Below are 17,796 nucleotides of genomic sequence, written 5' to 3'. Positions count from 1 at the left end.
GCATCCCTGTGTTCGCCCAAGATGTACTATTAAAAAACTTCTCACTTTCCTCCTCAAAATATTATCTTTGGAAAATTTGCCCACCTAATAAGCAACACTAGTCCTGTGACTACATCCTTGCAAAACACAGATTTTAACCATTTTGACGTATTCACCATAAAGTCCACAAAAACCACAGATTTCACACTGTAAAAACATGTTTTCCCCCATTAATTTTAGGGGCGGGACCTGAGATGATGTCACCAATATTCATATTCCTCCCAGCCTGAGGCTTCTGAGTGTTTATCAGAGGCAGGTGAATTCATGCTAATTTGCCCACGTTTATGACTTAATTTCTCTGGGCATATGACACCAAAATAAAACAAAATACATCTACGTTTTCACAATTCTTTATTTATTTAGAATAGTCAACTCATTTGACATTTTATTTACTACAGATACGCACTGTAAACCAATGAATAGATCTGTGAACCCAAGAAAGAATTCTCTTCATTAATAATGTCAACCCTAAAAAGCAATACTTGCCTACATAACAGGTAGCCAGTGAGAAGAAAATAGAAATAGACTAGCTTTAAAATGGGCTGTTTGTGTGTACCTCAGTCTGTATATTGGGGACTGATCCTGTGTTGCCATTGGCGATAGCTGTATTGGAACTGTTGGGACTGCTCGGACCTGAACCTGGAGCACTATTACAAAGAGAGGAGACTAGCCAAGAGACACAGACATAGACAAAAACAGACAGAAAGAAACAAAACCAATAAACTAGGAGTTAATAACCTGTTAACACTTCCAATATAATCAAACCTACACAACATTGCAGCTAAACTAAAAACAGCTACACAGGTGTTGCACTGTACACCAGCACAAACTGAATTATAAACAGAAGAAGACATTTCGGACTCGACCTCAACTGCAACATGTGTTTAGCCACTGAACGACTAATGCACAGACTGTGTAATATGTGTGTTTTTTCTGAACCTGATATCTCTATGGCTCTCTTCTTAAATGTGCTGATGACTGTTCCATCCTTCCTGCGGAGGAGGGGAGAGCTCCGCCTCTCTGCCACCTTCTGCTTCAACCTCGAACGTACTTTGAGATTCGGCTCTGAGACTGCAACAGACATGACACCGAGACAAAGCCGAAGACATAAAGACAATATTCATCAACATCAGCAGTTCTTGAATATAGTGTGAAACAAGAATACACAAACCAATTCCATGACCACTAATGCTGTATTATGGCCCTGTACTGGGGGTATTGTGGAAGTGGAAACTGCATTACATGACAAAGTATGAGAAAGATGCTCCCCTATTATATATAAACCTGCTTCATCTCTTTCATTTACCATATTTTCCAAAGTATAAGTCAGGCCTGTCAAAAAAAATGTCTCTTAAAGAGGAAAAAACCATGTGTAAATCACATCAAAGTATAAGTCACCCCCTTTTTTTTCTCTTTATCATTAGGTCTTTAATATGAGATTCTTGTGCATTGCTGTTGTGTACCTTTTTCTTTTTAATTACTGGCATTTATTTTTTTCATTATTGATGTTCATTTTGTTTGGTGTTTTAATTCCTGGGGAAACCCTGGACAAATTTTTCTAATAACTATTATTATTAACAACAAACAATTATTTTCGGTATATAAGCTGTACCAGAGTGCAAGTTGCAGAACCTTCCAAACTAGTAAAGGAAACTGCAACTTATACAGTCTCATACTGTTTCTTCTGCTGCACATTTAAGTGTATGGAGTGGAGTCTTGCAAACTACCTTCTGTGAGTGAACTTGACTTCTATGTGTAGGATCAATGGTTGGGTGCATCATGATGGCATATGAAGCTGTCCGGTGTATTTGCCAAGGGGAATATCAGGCCGAATAAGAGAACAGACTCTGACTGATAATTCAACATTACATTTGGCTGACATCCCAGTTGGCTGGCGAGTTCAATGGCTGGATGTGTAGCCTGATGTATTTTAAGGTAGCTTCACTCTAAAGAGAAAAGAGCAGGGAGGGAAACACTGAGAACACAGTTTCAAAGCAGCCCTGAATGCTTTCTGTGGTAGGAGGGGAACACTTCTAAAACAGAACTCCTGGCTAATGAATGATTGAGATAGAAATCAATAATTCAAATGAATCTTAATATTACAAAATGCATTTTTTGGGGGCAAGAAGGATTATGTTACAAAACCTGACATTTTAATGATGTTGTTTGTTCTCTGATATGTTTGAGTCAAGTTTTCAAAGGATATTGATTTTGGGATGAGAAGATCACAGTCACAGAAAAAGGGCTTTTTTTCCCCATGACCAAAAATTAACTGACTGAGATGAGGTATGCCACACACAGTGGTGGGCACAGCTAACCAAAAAGTTAGCTTCGATAACAGCTAATCAGCTAATTGAAATGTTATCTTTTATAAAGCTACACTGATAAACCACCCAAAAATTTATTGGGAACTACAGCTAACCAATAACTTTCAAAATTGAGTTTTAACGCCATGATCACAAACCCAAACAATGAATCACCACTTCTGTCTTTGTGCGCTGTGACCCCTGCTGGAAGCTCCTGTTTACTATGTATTTTACATTACCGCAGCAAAAGGAGCCTGACCACCAGGTTGTTACCAAAAAAAAAAAAGTCCTTATTCCTTAACCGCTTACAACAGTTCTGCTGTGAGGCAGAGGTCTTGGAAAATAAAGCAGTTTTGACTTATGGTTTTGATTTATAAATTAAATTATTCTGTATAGAATAACTACATTAATGACAGTCGTCATTTGTACAAAGTTAAAATATAACACATAACCTTTAATTTTAAATAATGCACTAATTCTGAACACACACAGATGCCAAAGGGATTATGTGTAAAATAGCCTCCGCTAACACTGATTGGTTGAGTCATTTATTCTATGTAAAAACAAACACGTTAATGTGATGTGTGTGTTGGTTTACATATAAATGTGCTTTTGCAAAATATGCCATTTTTTTTATATGTAAAAAAAGCCATTTGCAAAAGCCAAAAGTCAAGTTGTGATTAGACAACCATCTGATATAACCCGATAATACTTCAATGAACACTACTGGCCAGTAGATGGTAGTAGAGACTGTGAAAACTTGCCAAAACAACTATTCCAAATAATCCGTGTCTGTTATAGTTAATCTGCGTGGAATTTAATAAACACAAACCGAATTTCAGACATCTTATATATAATACTCTGGAAAAAAGACGACAAACAGTGTTGTAAAAGACAATAAGCACAACGTTAAAGAGCAAACAGGAAGCAATTACACAGTGATTCTAACTGAAAATAATGGAGAAGCAACCTGAGCTTCTGGCATTTTTACATAAAACAAACAATAACAACGTCTATACTGGTGGTTGGCTCTCACTGTGGTATTGTATCACTTCCTGTTCCGGAGCACAGCGGTGTTTTGCTGTATCTGTTATCTGTTTAATCTGCGCAGTTAGATTGATCTAGATAACTAGATAACGATTTGTTTCACAGTGTAATCTTCACGTGCCTTAACTAAAGCACTCCCTCTGCTGAATCACCTCTAAATTATTTACACATTATTCACTTTGTGTGTTTTTAGGAATCTGCTAGCTTAGCGCAGCTACTAGCTCTTAGCCGATTTAGCATGGCGGCTTCTCTTGTCTCTCCCGCACTTTTCTGCTCTGGGTGTGAAATGTTTAGTTATTCCTCAGCCTCCTTTAGCAGTAATGGTACTTGTAATATGTGTAGCTTATTCGTAGCTTTGGAGGCCAGGCTGGGCGAATTGGAGACTCGGATCCACACCGTGGAAAATTCTACAGCTAGCCAGGCCCTTGTAGTCGGTGCGGACCAAGGTAGCTTAGCCGCCATTAGTTCCCTTCCAGCAGATCCCGAGCAGCCGGGAAAGCAGGCCGACTGGGTGACTGTGAGGAGGAAGCGTAGCCCTAAACAGAAGCCCTGTGTACACCGCCAACCCGTTCACATTTCTAACGGTTTTTCCCCACTCGGTGACACACCTGCAGAGGATCAAACTCTGGTTATTGGCGACTCTGTTTTGAGAAATGTGAAGTTAGCGACACCAGCAACCATAGTCAATTGTCTTCCGGGGGCCAGAGCAGGCGCCATTGAAGGAAATTTGAAACTGCTGGCTAAGGCTAAGCGTAAATTTGGTAAGATTGTAATTCACGTCGGCAGTAATGACACCCGGCTACGCCAATCGGAGGTCACTAAAATTAACATTGAATCGGTGTGTAACTTTACAAAAACAATGTCAGACTCTGTAGTTTTCTCTGGGCCCCTCCCCAATCGGACCGGGAGTGACATGTTTAGCCGCATGTTCTCCTTGAATTGCTGGCTGTCTGAGTGGTGTCCAAAAAATGAGGTGGGCTTCATAGATAATTGGCAAAGCTTCTGGGGAAAACCTAGTCTTGTTAGGAGAGACGGCATCCATCCCACTTTGGATGGAGCAGCTCTCATTTCTAGAAATATGGCCAATTTTCTTAAATCCTCCAAACCATGACTATCCAGGGTTGGGACCAGGAAGCAGAGTTGTAGTCTTACACACCTCTCTGCAGCTTCTCTCCCCCTGCCATCCCCTCATTACCCCATCCCCGTAGAGACGGTGCCTGCTCCCAGACCACCAATAACCAGCAAAAATCTATTTAAGCATAAAAATTCAAAAAGAAAAAATAATATAGACCCTTCAACTGCTCCACAGACTAAAACAGTTAAATGTGGTCTATTAAACATTAGGTCTCTCTCTTCTAAGTCCCTGTTAGTAAATGATATAATAATTGATCAACATATTGATTTATTCTGCCTTACAGAAACCTGGTTACAGCAGGATGAATATGTTAGTTTAAATGAGTCAACACCCCCGAGCCACACTAACTGCCAGAACGCTCGTAGCACGGGCCGAGGCAGAGGATTAGCAGCAATCTTCCATTCCAGCTTATTAATTAATCAAAAACCCAGACAGAGCTTTAATTCATTTGAAAGCTTGACTCTTAGTCTTGTCCATCCAAACTGGAAGTTTAAAAAGCCATCACTTGACCCAGCTATCTTAGCTAATTAACAGCTAACTGATCATCTGCAGAGGAATGGTCTATTTGAAGAGTTTCAGTCAGGTTTTAGAATTCATCATAGTACAGAAACAGCATTAGTGAAGGTTACAAATGATCTTACGGCCTCAGACAGTGGACTCATCTCTGTGCTTGTTCTGTTAGACCTCAGTGCTACTTTTGATACTGTTGACCATAAAATTTTATTACAGAGATTACAGCATGCCATAGGTATTAAAGGCATAAGTGGTTTGAATCATATTTATCTAATAGATTACAATTTGTTCATGTAAATGGGGAATCTTCTTCACAGACTAAGGTTAATTATGGAGTTCCACAAGGTTCTGTGCTAGGACCAATTTTATTCACTTTATACATGTTTCCCTTAGGCAGTATTATTAGACAGCATTGCTTAAATTTTCATTGTTACGCAGATGATACCCAGCTTTATCTATCCATGAAGCCAGAGGACACACATCAATTAGCTAAACTGCAGGATTGTCTTACAGACATAAAGACATGGATGACCTCTAATTTCCTGCTTTTAAACTCAGATAAAACTGAAGTTATTGTACTTGGCCCCACAAATCTTAGAAACATGGTGTCTAACCAGATCCTTACTCTGGATGGGTTTACCCTGACCTCTAGTAATACTGTGAGAAATCTTGGAGTTATTTTTGATCAGGATATGTCATTCAATGCGCATATTAAACAAATATGTAGGACTGCTTTTTTGCATTTGCGCAATATCTCTACAATTAGAAAGGTCTTGTCTCAGAGTGATGCTGAAAAACTAATTCATGCATTTATTTCCTCTAGGCTGTACTATTGTAACTCATTATTATCAGGTTGTCCTAAAAGTTCCCTGAAAAGCCTTCAGTTAATTCAAAATGCTGCAGCTAGAGTACTGACAGGGACTAGAAGGAGAGAGCATATCTCACCCATATTGGCCTCTCTTCATTGCATTCCTGTTAATTCTAGAATAGAATTTAAAATTCTTCTTCTTACTTATAAGGTTTTGAATAATCAGGTCCCATCTTATCTTATGGACCTCATAGTACCATATCACCCCAATAGAGCGCTTCGCTCTCAGACTGCAGGTTTACTTGTAGTTCCTAGGGTTTGTAAGAGTAGAATGGGAGGCAGAGCCTTCAGCTTTCAGGCTCCTCTCCTGTGGAACCAGCTCCCAATTCAGATCAGGGAGACAGACACCCTCTCTACTTTTAAGATTAAGCTTAAAACTTTCCTTTTTGCTAAAGCTTATAGTTAGGGCTGGATCAGGTGACCCTGAACCATCCCTTAGTTATGCTGCTATAGACTTAGACTGCTGGGGGATTTCCATGATGCACTGAGTGTTTCTTTCTCTTTTTGCTCTGTATGCACCACTCTGCATTTAATCATGAGTGATTGATCTCTGCTCCCCTCCACAGCATGTCTTTTTCCTGGTTCTCTCCCTCAGCCCCAACCAGTCCCAACAGAAGACTGCCCCTCCCTGAGCCTGGTTCTGCTGGAGGTTTCTTCCTGTTAAAAGGGAGTTTTTCCTTCCCACTGTCGCCAAGTGCTTGCTCACAGGGGGTCGTTTTGACCGTTGGGGTTTTTCCGTAATTATTGTATGGCCTTGCCTTACAATATAAAGCGCCTTGGGGCAACTGTTTGTTGTGATTTGGCGCTATATAAATAAAATTGATTTGATTTTGATTTGATAAACCCAGAGTATATATTCACAAGAGTTTTAGGCACAATATACAAAGGGTTTAATGCTGTTGTCCATGTGGAGCCTGATCAGAGCATCTCAAATGCATTTCTCCTGTCGTGAACTTTTACAGTACCCATAATGCACTGCGCACACACCATGTCCACACTAAAACATTTAAAATTACTGCAATACTTTAAAACTAAAACATATAGCTGATATTTTCAGTTTATAAAACTTCAGGCATGATGTTAATTTAAATAACTTGCCCAAAAATACTTAGGTTAAAATTTTAACCATAAATTAAAACTGTATGCCTTTGGATGACTTGGGTGATATTGCAGGCTGGTTAGTAAGGTGTCAAGAGAAATGGCCTCATTTTGTTTGTATTCTGTGGTCAGTTCATCTCTGACTGCAGAGGATAGAGCGGTTTCTTCTGAAACCAGCTCTCCTCTGTTTGTGGAGGATAGAACTGTACATACGTATACTCAACAAAAATATAAACGCAACACTTTTGGTTTTGCTCCCATTTTTTATGAGATGTACTCAAAGATCTAAAACTTTTTCCACATACACGATATCACCATTTCCCTCAAATATTGTTCACAAACCAGTCTAAATCTGTGATAGTGAGCACTTCTCCTTTGCTGAGATAATCCATCCCACCTCACAGGTGTGCCATATCAGGATGCTGATTAGACACCATGATTAGTGCACAGGTGTGCCTTAGACTGCCCACAATAAAAGGCCACTTTGAAAGGTGCAGTTTTGTTTTATTGTGGGGGGGATACCAGTCAGTATCTGGTGTGACCACCATTTGCCTCATGCAGTGCAACACATCTCCTTCGCATCATCCGTGAAGAGAACACCTCTCCAACGTGCCAAACGGCACGAGGTGAACATGCTGGATGTGGAGGTCCTGGGCTGGTGTGGTTACACGTGGTCTGCGGTTGTGAAGCTGGCTGGATGTACTGCCAAATTCTCTGAAACGACTTTGGAGACGGCTTATGGTAGAGACATGAACATTCAATACACGAGCAACAGCTCTGGTTGACATTCCTGCTGTCAGCATGCCAACTGCACGCTCCCTCAAATCTTGCGACATCTGTGGCATTGTGCTGTGTGATAAAACTGCACCTTTCAGAGTGGCCTTTTATTGTGGACAGTCTAAGGCACACCTGTGCACTAATCATGGTGTCTAATCAGCATCTTGATATGGCACACTTGTGAGGTGGGATGGATTATCTCAGCAAAGGAGAAGTGCTCACTATCACAGATTTAGACTGGTTTGTGAACAATATTTGAGAGAAATGGTGATATTGTGTATGTGGAAAAAGTTTTAGATCTTTGAGTTCATCTCATACAAAATGGGAGCAAAACCAAAAGTGTTGCGTTTATATTTTTGTTGAGTAGATGTGTCCATAAAAATCATAGAGGGATATGCTTTGCAAACTTAATACCCATTACTATATTGGATCATGTTGAAATTGAGGATGGCCCAGTGGTTGTTCCAGCAATAGCAAAGATTTTGTGTCTGCTACCTACAACGCGCGTGGAATGTCTTAAACCCAAACCTACTTCTAGGCATCTTATATATGCTACTCTGGAACCACCCCTAAACCCAAACAGTTCAACTGTCAACCCCACTGAGGTCCTTAGACTGGGTCTCATTAACATAAGATCACTGTCCTCAAAATCATTGTTGATCAATGATTTAATTATTGATCATCACTTAGATATGATTGGGCTATGTGAAACCTGGCTTAAACCTACAGCTGTCCTCCAATTAAATGAGGCCTGCCCACCAGCATATGCATTTAGTCACGTCCCTCGTGATGCGAAGCAAGGCGGGGGTGTTGCTCTTATTTATAAATCTAGGTTTAGCTTATTAGCTGTTGGGGTTACAAATATCACTTATTTGAGCATCTGATTCTCCGCTCTGCTCAGGATATTACACATTGCCAAGGTCAGAAGAATAAAAATCAAATATTGACATCATGCTTCTTACATCAATGGTGTCTGATAACTCACTTATTAAGATTACAGTTTCGCTGCCGTGTTTAGGGGAACAACAACCTTATATATCTTTACGGCGATGCATCAACTCCTCAACTAAGACTGAACTCGAAGCTAGACTGCCTGATGTCTTAGCTTCACATTTGACAAATACCCAGTCAGTAGACAGACTTGTGGATAGTTTAAACTCAGTGCTCAAAACTACACTTGACATGATTGCACCACCTGTGAAAAAACCGCGCTCCCCCAAATCTCAGTCACCTTGGTTCAATGATTATCTGCGTAAGCACATGTAAGCATAAAGCAAGAGGTCTAGAACGGAAATGGCATCGTTCAAAATTAGAAGTATTTCACCTAGCGTGGCGTGATGCTATCTTAGACTATAAGCATGCATTACTGGCTACAAAGCCGACTTACTACTCTGATTTGATCAATAAAAACAAGCATAACTCAAAGTTCTTGTTCGACACGGTGCCAACACTTTTGCATGGACAACCACCTGTAGTTCGCTCTCCTTTTACAGCACAAGATTTCCTGGATTACTTTGGGAAGAAAATAGAAGACATCAGGTTAAACATATCCCGGCATGCCTTAATCCAGCCACTACACCCTGCTATTGATGTGGGCGCCACTACTGAGGTATTACCTAGATTTACAGAATTTGACAGTATCTCACTAGGCATGCTGACAAAACTCGTAATGTCAACAAAAAGCACAACCTGTTTATTTGATCCTATACCAACAAAACTGTTTAAGGACCTGTGGCCCACTCTTGGGCCAACTGTGCTGGAAATTATTAATCTTTCTTTAACTTCTGGATCTGTTCCTAAATGTTTCAAATCTGCAGTGATTAAACCATTACTTAAGAAACCTAATCTTGACCCTAGTGTATTGACAAATTATCGGCCGATATCAAATCTATCATTTTCCTCTAAAATTCTGGAAAAAGTGGTGTCACAGCAGCTCGTAGACTATCTTACTGAGAATAATCTCTTTGATCCACTGCAGTCTGCTTTTAGAAAATATCATTCCACAGAGACGGCTCTCACTAAAGTGGTGAATGATCTTCTGCTTACAATGGACTCGGACACCACTACGGTTCTATTGCAGTTAGATCTCAGTGCTGCATTTGATACAGTGGATCATCATATTCTACTTGATAGGCTGGAAAATCATTTTGGGATTACTGGGAGTGCCCTTGCATGGCTGACGTCATACTTGACCAGTCGTTCTCACTGTGTTTTGTAGAGTAACACTACCTCTAACCTTAGTGACATGAAATTTGGGGTTCCACAGGGGTCTGTCTTAGGCCCCCTGCTTTTCTCCCTTTATATAGCACCGCTTGGGCACATACTGCAGCATTTTGGGATTACCTTTCACTGCTATGCAGATGATACTTAGTTATACATGCCAGTAACTGCTGCTAATCTCGTTCACATAAAATCCTTAGAAGATTGCCTTGCAGCAGTGAGAAGTTGGATGTCTAGAAACTTCCTACTTTTAAACTCTGATAAGACTGAAATGATGGTTCCTGGTACAGTGAGACATCGGCATTAATTTGACCAGTTAACACTCAGCCTCGGCTCGTGTGTCATACATCACACTGACAAAGTGAGGAACCTTGGGGTAATTTTTGATCCTTCTTTGTCCTTTGGCCTTCACATTAGAAATATTACTAGGACTGCTTTCTTCCACCTGCAAAATATAGCAAAGATTCGTCCCATCCTGTCTATGGCTGATGCTGAGACCCTGATCCATGCATTTATCTCTTGTAGATTGGACTACTGCAATGTTCTATTTTCTGGTTTACCGCAGTCTAGCATTAGGGGTCTCCAATTGGGTCAAAATACTGCAGCCAGACTTTTGACACGAAGCAGAAAGTTTGACCACATTACACCCATTTTGGCATCCCTTCACTGGCTTCCTGTCCCAGTGAGATCAGATTTTAAGGTTCTGCTACTAACCTATAAAATTATTCATGGACTGGCACCCTCCTACCTAGCTGACCTAATTAAACCTTACGTACCGGCCCGGGTTTTACGTTCTCAGGGTGCAGGACTACTTTGTGTCCCTAAGGTGAATAAGAAGTCTGCGGGTCACAGAGCTTTCTCTTATCGTGCCCCTGTTCTGTGGAATGATCTCCCTGCGTCAATAAAACAGTCAGATTCTGTGGAGACTTTCAAGTCCAGACTTAAGATGCACTTATTTTCCCTTTCATATGGCTAGCATACTGGTACAGTTTTGTTTTACGCTTTTTATTCTTTTAATTCATTTTATTAGTAATTGGAGCGGGCCGCGGCCTCAACTTTACCTAAATTCTGGATCTTTTAGTGAAGTTTAGGGCTAGTGGCCGGCGATCACCTTAGTATTTCTCTGTTTTTCTTGTTTAATGCTGACAAATTATACAGTATTTCTTGTCTTTCTGATGCCTGATTCTGTTTTTTTTCTCTCTGTTTAAGGTGCAGCTCCACCCAGAGATGGGAGTTATGTTAATGTTGGCGATCCTACTGTCCTCTGTGCCAATAGCATTTCTTGTATATTCGTCCGTGAACTGTTCTGTAATTTATGTTTTGTAGCATGGCCCAAGCAGAGGGTCACCCCTTTGAATCTGGTCTGCTTGAGGTTTCTTCCTCAGAGGGAGTTTTTCCTTACCGCTGTTGCTCTGGGGGTTGGTAAGGTTACTAGGTCTATTAGAAAAGAAACCGACCTTTTTATTTTTTCAAAAACTATATGGATTTGAATCACGTGTGATTGCGTCAGACAAGCTTGAACCATCGTGCGCATGCGTGAGTTTTTCCACGCCTGTCTGTTGCGTCATTTGCATGTGAGCAGGCTTTGAGTGAGGAGTGGTCCACCCCCTCGGCGGATTTTCATTGTCAGGAAATGGCGGAATGATTTGGGCTTTTTTTCCCATCAGAATTTTTTCAGGAACTGTTAGAGACTGGCAGCTGGAAACCATTAGAAAAATTTATCTGGCTTTCGGTGAAAATTTTATGGGCTTCACAGAGAATAAGGACTGTTACTACGGCTTTAAGGACAGCTTTAAGGACGCTCGGCGCGCCGCGCTCTGTGCCGCCATCGAGAGCCACAAACCACCGGATCATTTCTAAAGGGATGGCTGTGTGGATCTGAGACCGTCGTGTGCATTTTCTCTGGTTATCACAAGAGCTGGACAGCAACCATTTTCCGGCAGATTTCACTTTTAACAAGAGATTTTGTCATGGAAAGCCGAGCGGAGGCTTCGCGCATCACGACTGATTTGCTGATGGAGCGAGACAAAGGAACACCTCCGTTTTGGTCTCACAGGATGGCTTTGAGATGGCATTCAGACAGCTGTCGGTGGTTTTTCCAACGTGTGATTATCCGAGAAATTGTGGATGTGCCTGGACATGCCAGAACATGTCCCGTGAGGCTTCATCATGGAGTTGCACGGGACATTAAAAGTGAAATCTGCCGGAAAATGGTTGTTGTCCAGCTCTTGTGATAACCAGAGAAAATGCACACGACGGTCTCGGATCCACAGAGCCATCCGTTTAGAAATGATCCAGTGGTTTGTGGCTCTCGATGGCGGCACGGAGCGCGGTGCGCCGAGCATCCTTAAAGCTGTCCTTAAAGCCGTAGTAACAGTCCTTATTCTCTGTGAAGCCCGTAAAATTTTCACCGAAAGCCAGATACATTTTTCTAATGGTTTCCAGCTGCCAGTCTCTAACAGTTCCTGAAAAAATTCTGACGGGAAAAAAAGCCCAAATCATTCCGCCATTTCCTGACAATGAAAATCCGCCAAGGGGGTGGACCACTCCTCACTCAAAGCCTGCTCACATGCGAATGACGCAACCGACAGGCGTGGAAAAACTCACGCATGTGCACGATGGTTCAAGCTTGTCTGATGCAATCACACGTGATTCAAATCCATATGGTTTTTGAAAAAAATAACAAGGTCAGATACTTTTCTAATAGACCTCGTAGACCTTACCTGTGTGAAGCGCTTTGAGGCAACTCTGTTGTGATGTGGCGCTATATAAATGAAAATAAATTAAAATTGAAATTGAAATTACATCTGCTACAAAACATTTAACAGGTAGGCACTAAAATCTTTGATATCAGACTTTAAAAATGTTTATTAACTGTTAAAGCTTTATTCACTAAGCTTGCAATAATATGTTAGCGGTCTAAAAATTATCGGACCAAAATTTATCAGAAGATAACTGCTCCAATGATGGTTTTCAAAGTAACCTGAAAAGTTAATCCGATAATGAAAACATTAGCTTCGATAATTAGTGGTTAGCGGAACTGTGCCCACCACTGGCTGCACATACCTGACTGTTAGCAAACTTGTCATGTGGGTTCGGTAGCTTGAATCCAATAACTCTGTTCATTTTGGGCTCTGAAGGTCAAAGGTCCAGGGTAATGTCAGATTTTCTTCTTGTTTTTTCCTTTTTTCCCCAAACTAGACACTGCTTCTGAAAACTACCTATGATTACCCTGGGTTAGGGGTAACATGCTCTCTCTGCGATACCTGTTCTTCCCCAGACATGTTCTACTTTTCAACAATGGTGTGTACAAGTGATTTAACGGAACCTCCATCATTCACCAAATTTGTTGTACTTTGAGTTATTCCACAGATACAAACAAAATTTACAAGTGCGTTGGGAGTCGTGCAAGTAGTCTGCTATCACCCAAACCCATGCGTTCAATAACAGACTGAACATTTCATTACTTTGAACCAGTTTTAGTGTAAAAATACTGGGAAAAAAATTATGCTATTACATAGACTTTACCCTGTTTAACTGTAGAGGCTGAAATAGAGTACAATTCTTAATCTGTTCATGCAGCTGATTGATAAGTTAATCATACTTCCTCTACTGCACAAACATGGAGACATCATCGGTGCTGTTTCCTGGAGTCATTGGGTGTGTCAGCTCTTCCAGGCGACCGAGCCAAAGCTGATCAAGCATCACGCTCACATTGTGGCTGCGTGCGTGCTGATTTTCATTTTGGCATCCATGTTATAGAATTAAACCTTGCAGATAAGCAGCATGATGGATGCCTCCCAGAAGCATCGCAGACGTGTGTTGCATCGGGTGAACCATTGTGCTCTAGAGAACAGACTCTATGGGCTATGTTTTTACATGCGCCATGGGTGGCACACAGTGAAAAATAGAGTGAAAAAGCATTTGTAGACAGGCATTTTGACATCATACCGGCAAGACTGAATAATTAACACCTTTTACCGGACTTACTATGCTTGGAAAGAAGTCACTGCCATGAAAGATATAAATAACATTTTTTTTAAACCATTTCAGTTATTAAAAAAGTAACATGACTGCTGTGTGGTTACAACTTACTTCCTCATCTTTATGAACACTCATCTAAACACACATTTTCGTGACTAACAACTGGATTATAAAAATGATCTAAAGGACAAAGGCAGATGGTGAGTCTACATGTACTTATACCGATTTATATTTTAATATATTTTTAAACATTTGACACAAGGTGTTTTCAGGCAGGTGCTGTCGGGTGCACGGCTGTATCTGCTGAGCCAGCAAAAATAAATAAATAAATAACAATAAAAAATACAGCACATGCACACCCACACAAAAAGCCTGGAGTGAGGGGGAACAATTCATTTTTAAAGGAGGGAAAAGATTGAGCCTTCATGCAACATAAACACAGGTGAAATACTGCCTGGAATAAATGCACACGTGACTTTTGAGTGTGACGTGTGTGTCTAAAGTGATGTGGCTATGCTTTGTTAATGCTACCCAACACCCCTCACCCCCCACCCCCCAAAAAGCAGCATCTTCAGCTCTGTCTTATTTGTATGGTTTGCATGATTGATGTAAATCAACTTGTATCATCCCCTGATTTGTCTAAAGAAAATTGCCTGTAAAAGTTATGACTTAGATGTGTTATAATAAAGGGTGGCTATATTTATGCATCCATTATTTTTGCATTGACTGTATGATTTAATTCAGTGCTTTCAAACCCTGGTCCTCAGGGCCCCAACACCTCCACATTTTCCATCTCTCTATGCTATGTAAAAAGCTAATTACCTCATTCAAATGTCTATTCAGGCTCTTGATTGGATGAGCACACCTGAATGAGCTAATCAGCTTTTGGCAGAGCAGAAATAGATGAAAAATGCAGGAGGACCACGATTGGGAGCCACTGATTTAATTAATGTCATGCTGTCGAGATTTGTCGTCACCGTGAAGATTCAGAAACTGCTGTATCAATATGCTTTTTTGTTTTTTCAGGCCATTAAATAAATAATGAATAAGAGTGCAAATGTGCCCAAACATTTGCATGCCACTGCACAAGCTGCACAGGGGAACGTTCACTGATATTATCTGACTAGTAACATTGTGACACCCAGCCATCAAGTCCTTCCATTGTCTTCAAGTGAGACACTCTGACCTCTGACCCGAGTTTAATATGGTCAACAGGTGTAAATGCATTCAGATCAAATTTGACAAAAGTGTGTGTGTTATCTCCAAGTTTAAGGTACAGCTTCCTGGGTGAGTCAGACTGAGTCATCAAAGCAGCCTCTAAGATGCATCTCTCTCACACACACACACACAAAAAATCCACCTCCGCACAGTCCTCCAGTCACGTCAACTTTGCAAGTTGCATATCTCACACAAACACACACACTTTCTTTTTCAAATCTGTCTCTCTCCCTCTGTGCGTCTTCTGCTCTAGCCGTGTCTGTCTCTTTCATTCAGTTTGTGTCTCCTACCTGTCTTACGGAGGGGGAAGTCATCCTTGCCTTCGTAGTTCCCCAGCAGTGGTGGAAGTTTATAGGACGGAGGTGTTCCTGGTGTGTTACTTTGTGGAGGAGAGCTCTGCTCCAAGGAGGTGTGCTGTGCTCCCCTGCAGAGACACATAAGGATATACTGATTTATCTGGCTGCACCAACAGTATTAGAATACAGCGGTGGCCAGAAATACCAGCACCCCTGGGCTTTAAGAACAGAATTTAATGCATGCTCAGAAACAGATGCAAATGAACCAATTTTGGGGAATCTAAATATTTTAGAACTTATTCAAAGTTACTGAACAATAATAAAATGATATAACCAAAAAACTAAATAAACTCTGAATAAATAAACAGGAGGCTGAAACTCTTCTGTGGCTGTGACCTTTGTCTGTTGCATCACCAGTCACAGAAAAAGATTAACACACCAAAATTAATCAAATCTAGGCTTGACCCTCTTGTGTGCCTTCTGGCAGACTGTAAAATGTGCCTCTCCATGCCACACGCACACATACACGCACACGGACTCTGTGTGTGTGTGTGTGTGTGTGTGTGCGTGTGTGTGTGTGTGTGTGTGTGTGTGTGTGTGTGTGTGTGTGTGTGTGTGTGTGTGTGTGTGTGTCTTCATGACAATTCAGGACATTTTTATGATAACACACCTTCAACATCAGGACACTAGGAAAAACAAGGGCATTTTCCACGTCCTCATTTTTCTGAGCACTCTAAGAACCCAAAATGCTCCCAGACTAAAAATTTGAGATGTCCTAAAATATCACAATTTTTGGAAAATAAGTGTGCAAGTGTGTTTTTCACTTTTACTCATCCTCAATTTCACTGCCTAGTGGTCAGTTCTGGAACTTAACACACTTTTCACACACTTTCAGTGTGATGTTGTATTCATAAGTCACATACTGTCCTCATATGTAGCATAAAAATTAGGTTTAACCAAAATATAGCCATCGCCAAAAACTCAACAGATGGACATATTCCTGTAAGCATGGGTCAGAATGAGTTTGATTCCCAGGGCTCTAGGACCTTGGGAAAGGCATGTTCCCATTGTTCACATTTATGTCATACGCCCTGATATGTCATGAAAACACATATGTGTGTGGCGTGGAAATGCACGCATAGCACTCGCCACCCAACAGGTCAGTATCTGCCATAGACATGCCAATACTCGCCACAAAGGCATCACACAATGCCACACCGTTGCCAGCACTAACTGGTGGTGGTGAGTGTTTTGGTCATGTTCAAAATGCAGTCGCCCCTTATACAACCCCTGGCAAAAATTATGGAATCACCGGCCTCGGAGGATGTTCATTCAGTTGTTTAATTTTGTAGAAAAAAAGCAGATCGCAGACATGACACAAAACTAAAGTCATTTCAAATGGCAACTTTCTGGCTTTAAGAAACACTGTAAGAAATCAAGAAAAAAAAATTGTGGCAGTCAGTAACAGTTACTTTTTTTAGACCAAGCAGAGGGAAAAAATATGGACTCACTCAATTCTGAGGAATAAATTATGGAATCACCCTGTAAATTTTCATTCCCAAAACTAACACCTGCATCAAATCAGATCTGCTCGTTAGTCTGCATCTAAAAAGGAGTGATCACACCTTGGAGAGCTGTTACACCAAGTGGACTGACATGAATCATGGCTCCAACACGAGAGATGTCAACTGAAACAAAGGAGAGGATTATCAAACTCTTAAAAGAGGGTAAATCATCACGCTGTGGATGACTGGATGAAAGTCATATTCAGTGATGAATCTCGAATCTGCATTGGGAAAGGTGATGATGCTGGAACTTTTGTTTGGTGCCGTTCCAATGAGATTTATAAAGATGACTGCCTGAAGAGAACATGTAAATTTCCACAGTCATTGATGATATGGGGCTGCATGTCAGGTAAAGGCACTGCGGAGATGGCTGTCATTACATCATCAATAAATGCACAAGTTTACGTTGATATTTTGGACACTTTTCTTATCCCATTAATTGAAAGGATGTTTGGGGATGATGAAATCATTTTTCAAGATGATAATGCATCTTGCCATAGAGCAAAAACTGTGAAAACATTCCTTGCAAAAAGACACATAGGGTCAATGTCATGGCCTGCAAATAGTCCGGATCTTAATCCAACTGAAAATCTTTGGTGGAAGTTGAAGAAAATGGTCCATGACAATGCTCCAACCTGCAAAGCTGATCTGGCAACAGCAATCAGAGAAAGTTGGAGCCAGATTGATAAATAGTACTGTTTGTCACTCATTAAGTCCATGCCTCAGAGAC

The 17,796-nt window shown here is 40.9% G+C and overlaps 1 protein-coding gene across 6 annotated transcripts in view; it reads right to left on the bottom strand.

The window, feature by feature from the left end:
* The window catches only part of hdac5 (histone deacetylase 5), a 141,226-nt gene that overhangs the window by 44,338 nt on the left and 79,092 nt on the right, over positions 1-17,796 (bottom strand). For all 6 annotated transcript variants that reach the window (XM_034189539.1, XM_034189541.1, XM_034189537.1 and 3 more), the window contains 3 exons: positions 15,496-15,629; positions 979-1,110; positions 596-705 (listed from right to left, as the gene is read on the bottom strand). In XM_034189539.1, the coding sequence (XP_034045430.1) occupies positions 596-705; positions 979-1,110; positions 15,496-15,629 (376 nt within the window). The remainder of the gene's footprint in view (positions 1-595; positions 706-978; positions 1,111-15,495; positions 15,630-17,796) is intronic.

Source organism: Thalassophryne amazonica, chromosome 16, assembly GCF_902500255.1.
Source record: "Thalassophryne amazonica chromosome 16, fThaAma1.1, whole genome shotgun sequence".
Classification (NCBI taxonomy): Eukaryota; Metazoa; Chordata; class Actinopteri; order Batrachoidiformes; family Batrachoididae; genus Thalassophryne; species Thalassophryne amazonica.
Note: the sequence above shows the minus strand (reverse complement) of the source record. Positions and strands in the feature narration are given on the sequence as shown.